Below are 20171 nucleotides of genomic sequence, written 5' to 3' on the forward strand. Positions count from 1 at the left end.
AAATTCAGAAAGCTTCTCAAAGATGTGTGTAGAGGGAAGGATGCATTGTTTTTGTTAAAGGTGTTTAGGATAAGAAACATATGAACATTTACATATTTTGTGAAGTAAACCATCTGATAGAGACTACTAGCCGCAGATTCCTTCACGTAGAATTATCCTCAGGCGTGAGACTGGATCCGTAAACTTTTTGCCACAGCATCCCTGTGCGCCATGGGGCAGGGCAACACCACGCGACTCCGCCTAGGCGTCGTCCGCGTACGTGATGTCAGCGAGGTCACATAAGCCCCACCCCAGCGTGCCTACATCAGTTTTTTTTCCTTTTCCCCGTGCAACGCAGATCTGGTCTTGCTACGGGCCTGTTTTGGGCCCTTTTTTCTTCATCATTGTCTTTCTCTTGGTGTCAAGAATTCCTGTCATACGAGGGGAGGAAAACGGTAACCAGCGAAAACGGACTACATCTCCCAGGATGCTTAGCGGTTGAGAGGTTATGTAAACAGGAGAGCTGTTACATAACTCAAGGGAAACACGCCCTTATGTAAACAGGAGAGCTGTTACATAACTCAAGGGAAACACGCCCTTATGTAAACAGGAGAGCTGTTACATAACTCAAGGGAAACACGCCCTTATGTAAACAGGAGAGCTGTTACATAACTCAAGGAAAACACGCCCTATAAAGGGAGGAACCGGGAGGTACAAGGCTGTCGGATATTGTGTTTACACCGACGTACCTGCTTCGTGAAGAGCAGTGTTCCGGAGTGGTGCTCCAGTAAGGCAAGAACGGAGGTAGGTCGAGTCGTTACTCCCTGGGCCGTGTCTTGCCCCATCGTCACCTGTGAAGGACCCGGAAGCTCTACCGGTCAACCATTGAGCTTCGCTTTTTGACTCGGCTGAGTCCAAGCGCAGTGGCGCTTTTGCTGGTTGGAGTCGTAACTCCCAGCCCGACCAGAGACACAGGGGCTGCCAGCTGTAACGCACACCAGGAGGTGTTTGCCGCGTTACAGACTCGGAAGTCCACAGGATCGATCGAGCGGCTGCTCTCGGTTCAGTCTTCTTGCTTGTGATTGGGGTATCGGTGACGCATCACCAGGAGGTGCCTCCGCGTCCCGGTGCAGTCTGAGGAAGAGGTTGAGCGGCTGCTCCCTTCAGGTAGAGACCCCGGCTGGGTGTTTCCCTGACTCCTCGATTCTCCCCAACACTCTTCGTGCCCCTCACAGCCTACCGATTGGCATTGTCGGCCATTTCATTTCTGCCCTCTGTTGGCATACGCCGGGATCGGCGTATATGCAGAGGACGGTTAGGACCATCCGTGCTGTGGGCTGGTAACGTACTTAGCCTGGAGGATTCCAGTGACTATAACTTTTGTTTGTTCTTTGTATTTTATTTGCCTTCATTAAAAGAACTAACCCTTCACAAGTGGTTGCGTCCTCATTGTCGTGTCTGTTAAACGATCCTGAGACGTTCAGGGCGTTACACTTGGTGGGACAGTGTGCGAATGCCTTCGGGCTTTAAAACTTGCACGTCGTGTGGGCGTCTTATGTCGGCGACGAACCCTCATCACATTTGTATGTGGTGTTTGGGGGAGGATCACGGCACCACAGATTGTGAGGCGTGCCAACAGTTGAAGCCGAAGTCGAGGCGGGAGCGCCAAATAAAACTTCTCTCGGCACGTCTCTCCAGGTCGACCTCCCCCCCTCGATCAGCCTCTGCAGACGGCTTGAGATACGGCCGCGGTTGTTGTCATCGCCCTTCCCTGATGTCGCGAGAGCGTCGCTCACCGGTGGGTAAGTGTCGTAGTCTGTCCCCGGGGGCCGGGTTTCGGCCTGCCGGGGGCGTGGACTCTCCGCGGGTCCTCCTACCCACCGTTTCCCGGTGATGGAGCGTCGAGAGTCCAGCTGGAGACATACGTGGTGGCTTTGCAGGCCTCGCTGGCGTCTCCTCCTCCTCCTTCTCCTCCTGGGGCGTCAACGGTTCCCTTGCCTTGCGCGGGCCGTCCGCCGACTGGGTCGGATTCAGGCTTGGAGGATGTGGTGCTGTTGGGGTGCGGCTCCTCTGGGGTCCCTCATTCACGCCACGGGGTCTCTGCCTCGCCGCAAACTCCCGCGGGAGTCCCTGTGGTGTCGCGTCAGGTCACCGGGGCTCGGGTCGCATCCCCGGGCCCCTCTCGGTCCCTTGACAAGGTGTCTAAGGCCGAGGTGACGCTGCTACGGCACCGGCAGCTGCTGGACTGGGCGGCGCCACAGGGGTCAGTGGACTCTCCTCGTCCCGCTCTGGGTCGAGGCTGGGCGCGAACCCCTTGCCCTCCTCCGAGGCTTTCTCGTCCCTCCACACAGGCAGCTGCCTTGTCGGAGGGCGAGTCGGAGGTTGGGTCGACCCTGGCGGCGCTGCATGGCTCGCCGGACCACCTCTGTCGTATAATGGGCCGAGGCTGGCGGAGGGCTTCCTGTCACTCCCCTGGTCCTTCTCGTCCCTCCACGCAGACAGCTGCCTCGGCGGAGGTCGAGTCTGCGCCATTCCGACGCTGCCCCTTGTCCACTGCGACTTAGGCCCCGCTCCGGTCCCCAGCGCAGTGTGGCTTTGAGGAGCCCTGTCCTGCTTCTCCTTCGGCGCGAGCTGGCATTACCGCTCTGCCTCAGGTGGCGGACTCTACGGCTCCTGACAGGCGTCGAGTTGCGGATTCGTCTTCGGACGCTCCCTCTTCTCCGGGCGTGGCCTGCATATTGGTCTCATCCTCCCCAGAGACTGGCTGCCGAGTGGTGTCTTTTTCACCAGCATTGTCGAAGGGTGGCTCCCCGCCGTTTCTGAGGCCACGGTGTTTGCCGGAGGAGCGGCAGCTCCCCCATTCCTCGGCTCCTCCTGCCTTCCAGGTCTGGCCCCTGCCCTTTCCGGTTGGCTTGGGGGACGGCCGCCTTAGTCTGCAGCCGGAGGAGCTGCTTTCTCTGCCGCGGGGCCCTACAGAGGCGGGTGTGGCCTTTGCTCACGCGGTGTCCATGGCTGTGGATATTCTGCGCATAGGTGACCAGATTGCTCATTTTCCGACGGATCATCTCTTGGAGGTTCTCCACCAGGGCTCTTGTGGAAGGGAGATCTTGCTTCCCTTTGAGGGTTCGCTCCTATCGTCCCTGACGGGGGCTTGGGGGCGTCCTGCCTCAGGGGATCCGGTGCCTCAGCACCTTCTACACCGGCATCTTCCGGCGCCGCGTGACACTGCGTGTCTTTCCATCCACCGCCAGTCCTCTTTTGCGTACTGCCTTTCCCTCCCTGCCGCCGCTGTTGACTCCGCCCTCCTGGGAGGCCCGCTGGCTGGACTCTTGGGGGCGCAACATGTTTGCCTCGACCAGCGCGGCCCTGCGGACCCTGAACACCTTGTGTGTCCTGGCTAGGGCCTCCTCTTGTCTGTGGGACTCGGTTTAGTCTTTGGGGTCCGCAGCTTCTTAGGAGACTGTTCAGGTGGACCTACGGCGTCTTGCCTTGGATGGCCGGGAGCTAGCGGCGTTTATCCTTCACTCTGCTCTGGACATCTCGGAGGTGCTGGGCCGGGCCATGGCTTCCTCTGTCGCTCTCCGTTTCCATGCTTGGCTTCAGGACGGCGTCTTCCCCGAAAATATTCAGGAGAGGCTCATTGATCTCCCATTTGATGGTAGCCTGTTGTTTCATGCCCCAGCTGACTCCGCCATCCAAAGGTTCCTGGCGAGGCTCCGTCCTCCCCCTTATACTCCTCCTCCTCCCCCTTATCCTCCTCAGTGATTGAGGAGTTGAGCTGGTTCTGGTCCTTCTTGGGACGGTCGCTCTTGCGGTGGAGTGTGTTTTCTGGCCATTGAGTCCTCCTTGTGGGGACTTTGACAATGTTGGCTGCTGGACGGCCCTTGTTCACTGTGGTGTGTTTTTTGCTAGAACTGTTACACCGACTTGGCCCAGAGATTAGGCCTTCTGTTTTTCTTTGGGCTGATTGTCAAGCCGTTCTCGGGGTATTTTCCCTGTGGCTCTTTTGTTTTTCCTCTGTTGCGGAAGTTCTTCCAAAGAGGGTTCTCATGTCTTGGGACTTAACGTACCCTATGTGGGGTAGTGGAAGCTGTTATACAGCTTGCGCTCTGCTGGGGAGTTCTGGTAGCCCTTTGGGGCCTGTTCTCCGTGGCGTTTCTGTATGTTGCTTTGCTTCTTGAGGGAGTGTGCGCGGCCCCTCGTGGGGATGTGTTCGGCCCTTTCCTCTTCTCCCTGCTTGGGATAATTCTGTGCCCTCCCTTGTCAGGTGTTGCCCACTCGGTCTTCCTGGGGCCCTGGGCTGTTTTTCTTTTCTTGTTTCTGGCGGCTTTTCTGTTAGCGCCGCTCTGGTTGGCCTGTTGCTTTCCATCTGGTGTGGTTCTTTTCCCTCGTTTCCTTGGGCCTTCTGGGCTCTCCCCCTGGCTTTGGAGGGACGCTTCTTGCCTTGAAGGGGTGTGGGGTACTTCGGCCTCTGGCCTAGCTCTTGGTTCCGCTATCGTGAGTGTGAAGGCCCCCCCCTTTTCTTCTTTCTCCATCCCTCTGAGGTCGGTCGTGTTCTGCTTGTGAGGGGCTCCTCTTGCCTGGGAGGGGCCGGGTTATTGCCCGGTCCGCAGGTCTAGTCCCCTGTATGACCCTCTGTCCTGTTATGGCTGGGTGGGTCCTTTCGCAGACCCTCCTTCCCTGTGGGATTTGCTAGGGTATCTATTCCTTGGAAGGAATCTGCGGCTAGTAGTCTCTATCAGATGTACGAGTTACTTACCTTCGGTAACGATGTATCTGGTAGAGACGATTCTAGCCGCAGATTCCTTCACGGCCCGCCCTTCCTCCCCGTTCTGCGAGGACCCGTGGGTTGGTCTTGGCACTCGCCTCCTGGTGGGGGCTGTGTCTCTTGTGAGTGCATTCCTTTGCTCTTGGCGGGTTGCTCCGTCTTGTTGCTGTTTCTTCCTCCCTTGGTTCTCTGGAGGATAGGGTTATGGTGCTCCTGTGCCCTGCTACTCGGGCTGCTCCAGGTTTGGGGGGGGGGGTTACCTTTAATCTCTGCCCTCCCTCCCTTCCTGCTGCTGGGTGTCCCTGCCCCTCTGCCGTCGTCTGTCTGGGGGTCACCTGGCCATGCCCTGCCCTTGTTCCTTGGAGGATGGTTGCCCTCTGTGCTGGGGTGGCTTGGAGGGTTGTTGTTGTTGTTGTTGTTCTGTCTGGTCTGGTCTGGGGCTGGCTCCCCTTCCCTATTTCCGGGTGGGGGTTGTAGGCCTGCTACAGGTATCCTACCTTTACATATGTTCACTGTCTCCGGGGGAGGGGTGGGAAGGCGGTTCACATGCTGGCAGTATGGCTGCTATGGGCTCTGCTCTGTTCTTTATTCTACCCCTGCCCTTGGAGGCTGCAGTGTTGCACCGCTCCTTATGGGGTCGCTTGTCTCCATTCTTTGTTTGTACTCTATTGCACACTGTTCCCCTGCTCCCACAGTTTGCCTGGTGGCTCTGCGTTGCGGGGCGGAAAAGTTCTCCGAAGAAAAGTGACGTAGGCGCGCCGGGGTGGGGCTTATGTGACCTTGCTGACATCACGTACGCGGACGACGCCTAGGCGGAGTCGCATGGTGTCGCCCCGCCCCCTGGCACGCGGGGATGCTGTGGCAAAATGTTTCCTGATCCAGTCTCACGCCTGGGGATAATTCTACGTGAAGGAATCTGCGGCTAGAAGCGTCTCTACCAGATACATCGTTACCGAAGGTAAGTAACTCGTACTTTAGTGCTCACGACTTTAGAATGGTTGCAAGTGAAATACTGCAATTACCTGGTCACTTAAGAACTCTTCCTCTGCTCCATTGAATTTATGATTTGCTGTTTAAAATTGTGTTCTTTATTGCACTGTATATCCACAGCACCCTACAGTCATACCAGCCTGCTACCAAATTTAGTGTAGTTGATCTTAGGCAAAAAAGATAAGAAAAAATGCACAATGCAAATACACCTAATATTTTCTCCTAGCCACAGTCTCTCGCAATGTCCTCTGCCCTAGTTCTCTTAGATCATCTATAGTTCCCCCTTATCATTACAATGTTCCTGGGTTTGTGTTATCTGTGTGACCATCGCATCCCTGGTTATTGCTATTTAATGAACCCCCATATCTCTCTGTGCTTAGCACTAAATACAATGGTTAAATAAATAAATATGCAGTGACTATATAGTGCGAATTTTTGATAACCGTGGAATCTGTGTAAGGGTTGCTATGTTAATTTTTGCAGGTGAGGCCAAATGGTTGCTTCAAAGTGGAATAACAGTTCTTCTCCCTCACGGATATGATGGTGCAGGTCCAGAGCACTCCTCTTGCAGAATTGAACGCTTCCTTCAGGTATTGGGATATAGTTGCCTTTTCTTAACTTTGCACTGCAAAAATGAATCTGATTGTTAATTAATTTTTTCACTGTTAACATTCATGCAATATTTTGTTTTCAGATGGTACTTAATAATTGGAAATTAAGGACAAGGGACATGTGCATGTGTATGGCCCTCCATTAGGGTCAGGTGATGCAGAGAATGGTTGTGTTATTAAAACAGTGCGCACTTTAAATCTTCCTTTTCTGAAATCAGACTGCCAGACCCTGTTCAGGGGAAGCACTGGGCAGACGAGGGCTGCTAGCCACCAGCCATTATGATTGAGGTTGTTTGTCAAAAGTGTCCTGGGGTCGGTCCTACTAAGACTCTGGCAACTGGGCCAGGAACACCTTTTCTGCACTTCACTGTCAGTGTGACGAGGGTGAGCAGTCACAGACTTCCTAATGGAGTAGAGTTGGAGAAAAAGACTCAGAATTCAACAATCAACCAACAAACCCAATCAATCACTGACCAGCCCAGTCTTTGACTTTTATAGTTTAAATCTCTTTATTGTTTTCAATAAGTCAAAAATATACATGAGCATGTCTGAAGACACTGAACTTCAAGGCCATAAGACATATACTCTTATAAGTAAACAATACCCAAAGCCCTTCTGCCACTGTAATTTCCCCCCAGGGCACTCACTGAGATCAGTATAGTCCTTTTGACCAACATCCTTCAAGGATGCCACCTCACTCATCGGTACTGTCCTGCGGGTGTTTATCTGTGTCTGTGAGCCGCAGTATACGCAAATATTAGGGCATGTCAACTTATCCAGTATTGGGGTATCTTTCATAGATTCACATGCCTGAATCATTCCCCGTCGCCGAGGCGGGAGTCCCCGGTAAATAAAAAAGTAGTGCCAAAATGCTAGTAGCAGTAGTAGGCCCAAAGAAAAGGCCCAAAGCCTGTATCTTAGCAGCCTATCTACCTCATTATGCAAAAAGAACCAAGAATTTGGTAACAACCAATCAGACACCAGCACCCTTCTAGAACCCTCTCAGCAGAGCCAGTTCTCCTCAGATTTTCACCGCACGTCGTGTGGAAGGGAGTTTCCCTTAGTGCCTCTCAGTTTTCTTTCAACTTGCTTCAGCATGTCAGACAAGAAGGCTTTATTTAAGTCCTGCAGGACCTGCACCAAGAAGAGAGTCCATGTTGATGATCAACATGTAGACTGCATCTACTGCCTCTACCCTAAACATGAGGCAAAAGATTGCAAGATTTGCCGCACCTTCCCTACAAAAACTCTCAGGGATAGGGAGGCGAGAGTGCTTTTGTGGCTTAAATCCTCTTCGGCTGAGGAGGATGACAAAGCCACTACTTCTAGCAAGAGAGCTAGATCGCAGGACAGCTCTTCCAGCGATGGGAAGAAGCGTCAGAAATCGCATCATTCTACTTCTGATGCGCACTCTCCTCAGGAATCTACAGTCAAGCAAACTGTGAGTAAAAGCCTTTCAAAATCTTTGGCTTACTCTCAATCTTCAGTTTCTGTCACCTCGTCTGCTTCTTCATTGACGCAAACATTCACGACGACGGCGCTTACCTCACCTATTATGTCTACGAAGGTTACTATCCTCTCAAAGAAGCCCACCGTCGAGGGGTCGTCGACGAAGTCCTCGTCGACGAAGTCAGCAGTACCGCCGTCGACGATTCCGCCATTAAAAAGCCTGTCGACGTCGAGCTCGTCGACGAAGAGCTCGTCGACGAAGATTCCATCGTCGACGAAGATCCCGTCGACGAAGAGCTCGTCGACGTCGAGCCCGTCGACGAAGAGCTCGTCGACGAAGATTCCATCGACGAAGACCCCGTCGACGTCGAGCCCGTCGACGAAGGGCTCGTCGACGAAGATACCATCGACGTCAAGCCCGTCGACGACGAGCCAGTCGACGACGAGCGCACCATCTACGATACCGTCGACGATCCCGTCGACGATCCCGTCTACCACAGCCCCGTCGACGACGACCTCGTCGACGATGATTTCTACTCCAGTTTCCACCAGGACTTTTCAACTAAAGTCTTTTCAAAGGCAGGACATTTCACCGCTTACTCCCTCGCATCTCCTGGAAACTTATGTTGAAGATGATGATTATGTGGATGACGAGGACGAAGGGCCCTTTGGGGTTGCTCGCCACCCTTCGGAACTGCACATTAAATGTCAGGAGGACGATGAGGATGAGGATTATCAAGGGCATTACTATCAGGAAGACATAATCGTTCCGCACCATAGACCCTGCTACACACAAACTCGTAGGAATGAGATGTCACATCTGCCCCCTACGTTGATACAAGACCTACAGGCCATGCTTGCAGATTATAAGCAGCGTTTTCAACCGCAGCCAAATGTTCCACAGGTTCCACAGACTGCGCCGCAGCCGGACCCATTGCCTCTGCCTGAGGGTCCAGCCCCAATGCCTCAACTGCCTGATCCTCCACAGGACCCGCATCAGGATACAACCTCGGAGGAGGAATACGAAGAGGGCGAGTTGCCAGACCCAGCAGACCCTTGGGATTCATATATAATCCCTATGCCTTCGCCACCTACCCCTCTACCATCTGATTCGCCTCCAGAAGATATAGGGGGGTTCCATAACCTTATGCAGCGAGCTGCGACCAGGTTCAACTTGCCGGTTACCATTGAGCAGTCTGACTGTTTTCTGCATGATTTTAAGGAGGAGTCAAGGAAGGTTACGAGAGCTATCCCTATCATTGACTATATTTGGAAAGAAGGGGTTAAAATCATGAAAAACCCGGCATCAGTACCAGCGGTGCTTCCACGGATTGACAAAAAATACCGTGCTCCAGCCGACAGTCCCTCTTGTCTCACTGGTCAACCGCGTCCAGACTCGGTTATATCTCAGGCAGCCCAACAAAAGTCTAAGAATCCGGCAGCACCGGTCACTACACCACCGGATAGGGAAGGACGCCGACTGGATCTAATTGGGAAAAAATTTTCAACTATGGCAGCTGCTTCCATCAGGGCAGCCAATTCCCTAGCGATAATTGGGCGTTATGACCGCCAGATGTGGTCAGAAATGGCAAGCTTTATCGACCTCATCCCAGAGGATAACAGGCAAGACGCTCGAAAGATTTTGTTGGAGGGTGAGCGTGCAGCCTCAGAGACTATCGACTGCGCACTGGATATTGCGAATACTAACTTTCGCCAGTTGGCTGGGGCTGCGGTTCTTAGGCGCCAGGGTTGGCTGAAAGCTACCACGTTCAGACCAGAGGTCCAGACAAAAATATTGGACATGGCCTATGATGGCGAATCATTGTTTGGAAAGCACATAGATGATGCGCTCCAAGCAATTAAAACGGATACCGATACTGCAAGATCGTTGGGCTCCTTACAATACAAAAGAGGTACCTTCAGAGGAGCAAGGGGCCGTGGATTTTCTTCCAGAGGAAGTTATCATACCCAACAAAATAGGTACCAGCCTCAGTATCGGCAATCATATCAGTCTTCCTACAGACAGACCAATACATCTGGTTTCTCTCGTCAAGGCGGACGAAAAAGATCGCAGAATCAGGGAAGAGACACCTCACGGAAGCAATGATTTCTGCAGGGCGCCTTTCACTCCTTTTCCCCTCCCTGTGGGTGCAAAAATTTCAACTTTTGCGACCAGGTGGCAAGAAATTACGTCGGACCAGTGGGTTCTGGACCTGGTTCACAACGGTCATACCTTAGAGTTTGTCACCAAACCACCCAACAAACCACCCAAGGGACCCCCTCCCCCTCGTCTTCACTTACTATTCAAGGAAGCTTTAACAATGCTCCTCAAGAACGCAATCGAGAAAGTTCCTGCGCTTCAAAAGGGGACAGGTTTCTATTCCCGCTTTTTTCTCATCAAGAAGAAATCAGGGGAGTGGCGCCCAATCTTAGACCTTCGCAATCTGAACAGATTCCTCAAGAAGCAGGGATTTCGCATGGTCACTCTGGCGGAAATTCTAGGTTGCCTCAACGAGGGAGATTTTCTAGCTTCCTTAGATATGGAAGACGCTTACTTTCACATCCCAATACATCCGAAGCATCGCAAGTATCTTCGCTTCACAGTGGCTGGCGCCCATTACCAGTTCAAGGTGCTCCCGTTTGGGTTAAAATCTGCCCCAAGGATCTTTACGAAGTGCCTAGCTCCAGTGGCAGCAGTGTTGCGCTCCCAAGGAATCCAAGTCTTTCCGTATTTAGACGACTGGCTAATAAAGGGTCCTTCGGAAAGATCAGTCAAGACTGCTGTGACAACATCTCTTCGTCTGTTCCATTCTCTGGGGCTTACGATCAACAGGAGCAAATCTCAATTACAACCAAGGCAGATCCTTCCTTTTTTGGGCGCGCTGTTAGATACCGTCCGCTGCAAGGCATTCTTGTCTCACGAACGGCAGGTTCGTCTTCAAAACTTAGCAATCCGAATTTCCAAAAGAAAGTCAGTTTCTGTCCGGATGTTCGCGTCGCTGCTAGGGATGTGCTCCTCTGCAATACACCTCGTTCCTCTGGCGCGGCTCCGCATGCGACCCTTGCAGGAGGAGTTACACCTTCAGTGGCAGCAGGTGAAGGGCACCTTCGACGACATCATCAGAGTCACTTCAGGCATGAAGAGCGCTCTACGTTGGTGGTCCCATGTTCCCAACTTATCAGAAGGACTTACTTTCATTCAGAAAATTCCAGACTTTGTCCTCACTACCGATGCTTCCATGGAAGGATGGGGAGGTCATCTCCAAGATTTACAGATACAGGGGAAGTGGTCCCCAGAGTACAAAAACAAACACATCAACAGTCTGGAATTGCGAGCAATTTTTCTGTCTCTGCAGGCTTTCCTTCCAAGGATTGCAGGTTCTTCGGTTCTGATTCGAACCGACAATACTACCAGCATGTTCTACGTGAACAAACAAGGAGGAACAAGATCAGCAACTTTGTCCACGGAAGCTAAGGAGTTGTGGGAATGGGTCACGCTCCACAACATAACCCTCAGAGCAGAACATGTCAGAGGTCTCTGCAATACATTAGCGGACACGCTCAGCAGATCCCAATCAGATTGCCACGAATGGGAGCTAGAGCAAGCTCAGGTGCTCAGAATATTCAGAGCTTGGGGAACACCACCGCTGGATTTGTTCGCCACGAAGGAGAACAAGAAATGCCGCTTCTATGCCAGCAGATACCCTCAACAGGGCTCAAGGGGGAATGCCCTGTCCATGCGATGGTCAGGGATTTGTGCTTACGCTTTTCCCCCGATACCCCTGATACCGAGGGTCATACGCAAGATGAAGTTGGAGGGCTGTCGTCTCATCTTGATTGCACCCAGATGGCCACGCCAATACTGGTTTCAGGAGCTCCTATTGCTATCACAGGACCAGCCGATCAGTCTTCGCCCGACGCCCACAATGCTGTCAAGGAACAAGGGTCAGGTTCTCCACCCGGACCCTCAGTCCCTACATTTACACGCATGGCTCCTGACTTCTTAGAGTTTAAGGACCTGGATATCCCTCAGGACTGTAGGGATATATTAACAAAATCACGAGCTCAGAGCACGATAAAAACTTACCGTCTAAAATGGAAACGGTTTTGCTGCTGGTGTGAAGCAAACCAGGTGCACCCGGTGGATGACCCTGCAGAAAAGATCCTTCCTTACTTGTTACACCTGGCAAGATCTGGGCTTTCTTTCCCTTCAGTCAAGGTCCACTTAGCTGCACTTTCAAGATTCAGAAGGGGTGCTCATGGCCCTTCTCTTTGTTCATCCTCTTTAATTAAACAGTTTATGAAAGGACTATTCCGAGAGTTTCCTCCGGTCAGACTTCCGCCACCGGAATGGGAACTCAACACAGTCCTATTACAGTTAATGAAGCATCCATTCGAGCCCATCCACAAGGCTGACCTAAAATTCCTTACATGGAAGGTTGCTTTACTTCTGGCTTTAACATCAGCTCGAAGAGTGAGTGAGATTCAGGCGTTTACGGTAAAGGAACCTTTTATACGCTTCACTCAAGACTACGTGCACCTCCGAACTAATCCAACGTTTATACCTAAGGTGCCTTCACAATTTCATCTTAATGAACCAGTGACGTTAAAGACTTTCTTTCCTAATCCATCCACCCCAGTGGAACGAGCCTTACATTCTCTCGATATCAAGAGATGTCTTAAATTCTATCTTCTGAAAACAAAGAACCTCAGAAAGTCTGATCAATTATTCGTGGCTTATGGCCAAACTACTCTGGGAAAGGCGGTTACAAAATCCACCATTGCCAGATGGATAGCATCTACAATACTTTTCTGCCATGACAAGGCTCACAGGCCTCTGTTGAGGAAACCCAAGGCCCATTCCACGAGGACAGTAGCAGCGTCTACAGCATTGTTTGCTGGTGTGACTCTAGAAAATATCTGCCGTGCTGCGACATGGAAAAATGTCCACACGTTTACCAGACATTACTGCCTCCAATCTACGCATCGTGATGATGCAGCAGTTGGGCAAGCTGTACTACGACATCTGTTTCTTTGAGATACCTTCAGGTACCCTTTTTTCATATTTTAATATGTAAGATGTTGATATCTTTAATATAACAATGCAATGTGTTACAATGATGATTTGCTTTCATGTTAACATGCTTTTCTCTTTATAGATGGCATATTTTGAATTTTAAGATCTTTTCTTATACCTCTTGTTACAAGCTGTGGATGCAATTAGGGAGTATCAGCACTAGTCTCCCGCCATCCGCAAACGACTGTATACTTGGTATACTGCTCGCTATTCTGATTCAGGCATGTGAATCTATGAAAGATACCCCAATACTGGATAAGAAAACAAGTTACTTACCTGTAACTACAGTTATCCAGTATTGGTATCTTTCATAGATTCACATGCACCCACCCTCCTCCCCGTAGAGTCAGTTCTATATAATTTGGGACGTTCACTTCCCACTTGTGCTACGAAAATCTGAGGAGAACTGGCTCTGCTGAGAGGGTTCTAGAAGGGTGCTGGTGTCTGATTGGTTGTTACCAAATTCTTGGTTCTTTTTGCATAATGAGGTAGATAGGCTGCTAAGATACAGGCTTTGGGCCTTTTCTTTGGGCCTACTACTGCTACTAGCATTTTGGCACTACTTTTTTATTTACCGGGGACTCCCGCCTCGGCGACGGGGAATGATTCAGGCATGTGAATCTATGAAAGATACCAATACTGGATAACTGTAGTTACAGGTAAGTAACTTGTTTTCTTCCTGAATACAGTGGACAACAGGCTATAAAAGGGCCCCAGAGCTCTCTATTTTATATCAGTGTCTGAAAATATGAGTGAATGCATTTCCATACTTAAGATTTAACATAGCCGGTGTAGTCAGCCCACCTGTGTCAGGAGCTTTTCTGTGCCCCAGAGCGTCAAGATGTTCTGCTGGGCGGCCCCCAGAGCCAGACCGATCTATCTGCCCTTACAGGACTTTAGTGGAAACATGAGGACGTTTGGAAGGCCCAGGAGAACATATGCAGGGAATCGTGGGAGCTTAGTATGCAAATGTGTGTCTATGTCCTGGAGCACCATTTCCCAATATGGTGAGAGTTTCGTACTCTACCAAAGGAGATTGTGAGCATTCCAGGCTACCCACTCCCCCTTCAAAAGTCAGGATTTCTAGCTGGATTGCCTTTATGGAGGCGGAAAGCAGTTGGGTACCAGTAAGTCACTATTTTATTATGAGTTTCAATGCTTGCCGTTTTCATGGCAGTATAACGGGCCCTATAATAAATGCCCTCCCATTTTTTCGGTGTTAGCTGATGCCCTATTTCCAGCTCCTGTCGCCTCTGTCCAGCACTTTGGACCTGAGGAGTAGTGCACTGCAGCAAGCGATATAATTCAGTGACCAAATGCTTATCTGTCGTTTCTGTAACCAGCCATTTCTCCAAAGGAGTAAGGGGAGGTGTGCTCCGGGGCATATGGTGTGTTGCATAACCTAATGTCATATCTGCAGATAGTGCAAACGCTTGGACTCTGGAAGGACGTAGTCTGCACACAGTTGATCAAAGGGTATCATACCCTCTCTATCGAACATGTGTCCCACTGAGCGGCACCCAGCTGTCTGCCATAATCCAAACTCCCTGAGGCCCAGCTCCGGTCGAAAGTCGGGGTTTCCTAAAATCGGGGTTAATGGGGAAGAAACATCAGGGTTAATGGGGAAGAAACATTGTCTACCCCCTCCGCTCCGCCACTCGGTCCCATACGTCATGCGTGACTTTAGAATTTTGCAAGTGATCTAAGCCCCATGGGTGCTGCGCCTTAAGAAGGAACGGAGCTTTCCATAGATGCACTCCAGTGACCTCCCTATCCATAACAAACAATGCTTTTAGGATTCTTTCCTTGTCCATTCGGCCATGTAGCGAAGCTGGGCTACCTGGAAATAGTGAAGAAGATTTGAGACCCCCAGGTCCCCCGCCCTATGATGCTTATAGCTCTGTTCATTCTAGGCTGTCCATCCACCCACATGGAGTGATGAAACTCTTCCTGTAAGGTGGAAATCACCCCTGCTGGAGGATCAGCTATGAGTGGCTATTACAGAACTGGACCCTCAGGAGAGCGGACATCTTTAGGGCTGCTACCCGTCCAGTCTTTGACTTATCAATTTCCAAGCCACATTGCATACTATGCATCTAGATGGGTAACACACTTAACATTAAACTGTCTCACCACGAGCCAATACTGAAACGCTGCACCCACCGGGTGCCCTCTTCTCTGCTCTACAGGCCCCCATCCCCTATTTTCCTTGTTTCTATAGTTTTACCCTCTCTTATGTTGAGTTTAGGTAAAATGAGGCACAGGTCAACTTAAACTAAGCAGTTCTCCATGGGCAACCAGTGGATCTGAGAAAAAAAAAGTGAGTATAAACACCCTAGGTAGTCTAAATGCTACACTACATCATTATATACAACAACAACATATTCAAATGGGAACTCAGTGTACACAGTATTTATAAAAACATATTTAAGTTTTATTTAATTTAGAATGAAAAAAGATATATCTTAAATGGAGCCAATAATACAGGCATAATCACAATTTATAATGCAGAATTACATTGCATAAAGGACACAAAATAATAACAAATCAAAATATGATGCAACAAACATAATTACACATAAACAGAAAAAGGCAGTGACTGTAACAGAGACTTCTCAACGTGCGTTTCGACGCTAAAAAGCGCCTTCATCAAGAGAGCCACAGTTTCTTTCCCCCTATCAAAATAAACACAAATAAACAACTCTAAAAGAACACTGAGTTCCCTGCTACATACTGGTACAATTATGGTTATGTGCTGCCACAAAAGACCCAAGAATTAAATATAATCATTCATTGTGAAGAAGAAAAAGGAAAAGAAAGACTAAATACCAGTGCTCAATCAGACATAAGATACCTTTAATTTAGATTAACCAAAGAGCCAGAATCATAAAATCAGTTATAACGAAAAAGAAAAAGAAAAATAGATAAAGAAAGAGAAAAAAGAAAAAAGACCCAAATCCTAAATCATAGCCAAGAATGAGCTACAATATGAAAAATCTTACTTTATGTATGATCAGAGATATAATGATAAACTATGGAGGACAGATGCAAATATTAAAACAACCTGTGTGTGAAAAAGAAAGACAAGAAAAGAGTCAACGAATCTCTGGTACTTATGTGAATAGCGCTTTAAAGAATTACTAGGCCGGTAAAAATATGAATACCAGAATCACATTTAATTGGGCCACTTATGGCAGGGATACATGATGCATATTCCTTTCAGTGAATATTCCTTATGGATACTTCAACCCGCAGGTCCATCACCAGTACAATACTCTTGGGCATCAGACTTGATCTAGAAACTTCACAGCTCTGAAGTCACTGGTAGGTGGGTTCTGGCTTTGTATCGACACCGAATGACATTGCTGAAGCCATATAACTCTCACTCTAGCATTTTTGATGCAGGCTCATAGTTGTCTCTCTCCTGAGAGTTGTGCGTTTTCCTCATAGAAAAATATCAGTGCGTTACAATGTAACGTCTGTAGTGTTCTGGCTTCCAGCCATGTAGGGACTGTGAGGGACAGGCGCACATTACTGACTCACGTTCCATCTGCCTTTGGTATTTAGGCTCTGACAATGATTCTAGGTCCTGCCACTCCTCTTTCAGTATGCTTACGAAGGCAATTAAGTCGCAGGTGGCCAAATTATTCATAGCTCAGTCTTGCAATGACAGACTCAGCCAACGTCATTGGAGTCCACGCCCCAGGTCCCCGTCCTCTTATTGATCAGTCAAGTGGAGGAAGCATTAGAAATGCAAGTAGCATTGTAGAGGTAAATCACCTCAATGCATTCCGTCTCGCACAAGATCTTTATCTTCGGAGCCAGATTTGGTTATTGTTAAGCTAACAGATCCTTCGCCGAGCAACCCATCGCAAGTTGCACCACAGAAACTGGCACCAGAGCATCCTCGGTCTCCTTCAACATTGCTTCTCATGTGCCCGGCTAAAGGATAAATAACCTCTTTGGAACTCACTCGAACCATCTGAATGTCTGAGGCCTGTCATCTGCCAGTGGACTGGATACCTCCCCAGAGATGAAACTTCCTTTGAGAACCCCTATCCCAGAAGCAATGCCTTTCCACTTGATGGTCAAGAAAGGTGCTGGAGCTGCAGCTCCTATTGGTAGATGTCAAGACAAATGCCCTAACTGAGTGTTTCTTCCAGCCGCACCTTCATCAGAACCACGGTTGCCCTCAATTAAGCCCTGTTGAACCCGGTCATGGTACCACGGGAGAAGGCCACCTCGACAGGCTGGTGGCAAGATGCTCCCTTCCAACTCTAGGTGATCCTCCCTTCCTCTCCATTTACCCGTGGCCAGAAAGCCTAGTCATCCAAACATTCCTTTCCCGGGACAGTTGGTGAGGACCTTCCCTTCTGTAACTTCAAACAGGGAGTCAAAACAACTGGAAGCATGAGGGGAGAAACCATTATGACAGGCAGCATAACACATAAATCTCTTAATGCCATCTGTCTTCTGACACAATATACACATGCCTTATGGGACATGGCCCGACTGGCCATCCCTCACATTCCAGAGGACGTGAGATCCCACTTCCATATAGTTGTGTGAGACTGAAAAAAGGCATCCAATCTCATCACATAATCAAGTCTGGACACTGGGTAATCTGTGACGTGCGCCGTGGGTACTTACATCTCCCTACTGTGGCACTCCTTGCTTTGTACCTTTGGCTTTTCCTCAGATGTACATGCTAACTTGATGGACCTCCCCTTCGACAGAACTAGCCTGTTTGAGGACAAAGCTGACCCCATTTTGGAACGCTTCAAAGCAAGGACAACCTTAACCCAGTCTTTGGGACTCCAACAGTTTCAGCCCACCCAGGACCACTGGCTGTTTTGGTGCTTTTAGGGGTTCACAAAAGAATTCCCCTCATGCCAGCACCTGCCTTTTCTGCCACAGGCACAGCTGTCCCAGAATCTGCTGGTCTTGCAATAAAGGGCAGAACCAGAGGAAAGTCTTGCTCATCACTCTAGCAAGCCTCTTCCTCCTGTTGATGCTCATACCACCAGGAAAGCAGGCCTAGTTTGCTTCGTAAAACCCATATGGAGTCTCTTGGGTAGGGCTCAGTGCAGTGGGTGTGCAGGTGCTCTCCTTTTATTGGTCTGGAAGGCTATTACTTCGGATCAGTGGATCCTTCAGATCGAAGAAAGTAGTTGCACCCTACCTTTCCTTCAGGTTCCACCTCCCTCCCCATTCCTCCTCTGACCTCCACCACATTCAACAAAAAAATGGATATCATTATAAAATTGGCAGACAATTGTGGTGCAGTGATTGCCATGACAGTAGGTAATTATATTGAGGAGAGAATGAGACGACTAATGCATACCAACACTTACAAACCTTTAGAAACTGATCCCACAAAAGACTTGAACAAAGAAATTAATAACATGTCTGTAAAATACAGGAATTTAAATCTAATTGATGACATAACAGAGATATACTTGTTCATCCCAAACCAAGACCTAGGAGATTTTATATACTTCCCAAAATTTGCTAAATGAAGAATCCTGGCCGTACCATCATCTCTAGCAATAATGCAGCCACTGAGAGACTCTGTTTTGTTGACCTGCACCTCTATCCTATTGGCCAGGAATGTCCATCCTTTGTTAAGGATACCAGTTACTTCCTTCAGATTTTTTTGATAAACAGATTTTATTGGTTTTAAGCCACAATAAGTGGTAAACTTGAAAAATTAACACACATGTATCCAGATACAGAAGAAGAGGCAAGAATTGGTCAAATCAGCTACTCTCAAGCATTACATCATAATTATAAAAGGCACCATCCGAAATTCTACATCAGTTACAATTTCAGACAAATTGACCCAACCACTTCCCCCAAACCCGTCCATGTTTGTGAGGGCAGTCTCTGGTCTTATAGACCACATGCTCCTTCTGCGCGCACAAGGATGGGAGGAGCAGGGGACAGCCATTGAGCAGCAATATCACGCTTGGCAACTAGGAGAGCCGTAGGTGGGATAATCATAAGTACCTTGTTGACAATGCTTGAAAGCAAGACATGGTCGAGACCAACTGCGCAAAAATGTTGTGGCTGTCGCATCTAGAGCTCGAAACCACGTCCGCAGCAATTGGAGCGGGAAATTCTGAAATATTTATTAGAATAGTGGGAGAATCATCATTTTGTATAGAGCTATGCGGCCCATAACATTTAAGGGAAGGTATTGCCACCTAATAGGAATCAGATTTGGCCTTTTGGACTAGGGGTAGGGAATTAAGGGTCCAGGTGAGTTCCAGATGTAAAGTAACCCAGATGCCTAAATGTTTGAAACTGAGCTGACAAAGAGGAATATGCATCTGCCAGTCAAAGCAGCCTCTAGATGAGGCCAGGGTAACCAATACGGATTTAGAGGAGGTCATCTTAAGACCTGAGGCTGCCTCAAAGCATCTCAGCAGATGAAGACAGCAGGGACCACTCATGGCGGGTTCCGCAAGGTACAGAAGGACGTCGTCCATGTACAGAGCTATGTGGTCCTCCTGGCCATCACTCCAATTCCATCCCCTAAACTGGGAGTCTGTTTGGGCAAGATGAGTCAAAGGCTCAATTGCAAGCGCAAAGACGAGGGGATGTAGGGGGACAGCCTTGTCTAGTGCCTCGCCCTTTGGGGAAAGGTGCGGAGAGGACCCCATTAATCTGGACTCGGTCCAATGCCGGCTCGGGCCAGCACTAGCTGAAGGTAACCCCAGTCCACCGTGTCGAAGGCCTTTTCAAAGTCAATATAAAGCAAGGCTAGATCATGTGGCAATCGATGACTGTGAGGCATGTGGAGCTGACAGAGGCAGTGCCTTGTGTTACAGGTCGGCATAAAGCTGCATTCATCCGGGTGGATCAATGTAGTGAGGATGTGCTTGAGCCGGGTAGCCAGCATAGTAACGAAGATATTGACCTCTCCTTTAAGGAGTGATATTGGATGGTAGACTGTACATAATGTGGAGGGAGGTTGTGTCTTAGGGATCACGCTGAGTCCAGTTCTGGTGGAAAGGCGCCAATGTAGCACACTTCCTTCACTTCCTTTAGATTATTGAAAAGTTAAACCAAATCTACACATTTGATGATTACACACCAGTGGCTGTGTTTGTTGTTTTTACACTATGCACTAATATACAACATGAAGATGGTCTTATGGCATTATCTGAAGCTCTTAATCAAAGAACTATGAAACCGCCATCAACCAACGTGCTTACCAATTTTGCTAAAGTTATCCTTAAATCCAACAGTTCTGCCTTCAATGTAAACTCTATCTGCAGATACAAGGGGCTTC

At 49.2% G+C, this 20171-nt stretch overlaps 1 protein-coding gene across 1 annotated transcript in view; it reads left to right on the forward strand.

Moving 5' to 3' along the window:
* Positions 1–20171, forward strand: part of DHTKD1 (dehydrogenase E1 and transketolase domain containing 1) — a 1328309-nt gene that overhangs the window by 796911 nt on the left and 511227 nt on the right. The window contains exon 12 of the mRNA XM_085652869.1: positions 6221–6327. Coding sequence (XP_085508995.1) covers positions 6221–6327 — 107 coding nt within the window. The remainder of the gene's footprint in view (positions 1–6220; positions 6328–20171) is intronic.

The sequence above is a fragment of the Triturus cristatus genome, chromosome 4_1, assembly GCF_964204655.1.
Source record: "Triturus cristatus chromosome 4_1, aTriCri1.1, whole genome shotgun sequence".
NCBI classification, from domain to species: Eukaryota; Metazoa; Chordata; class Amphibia; order Caudata; family Salamandridae; genus Triturus; species Triturus cristatus.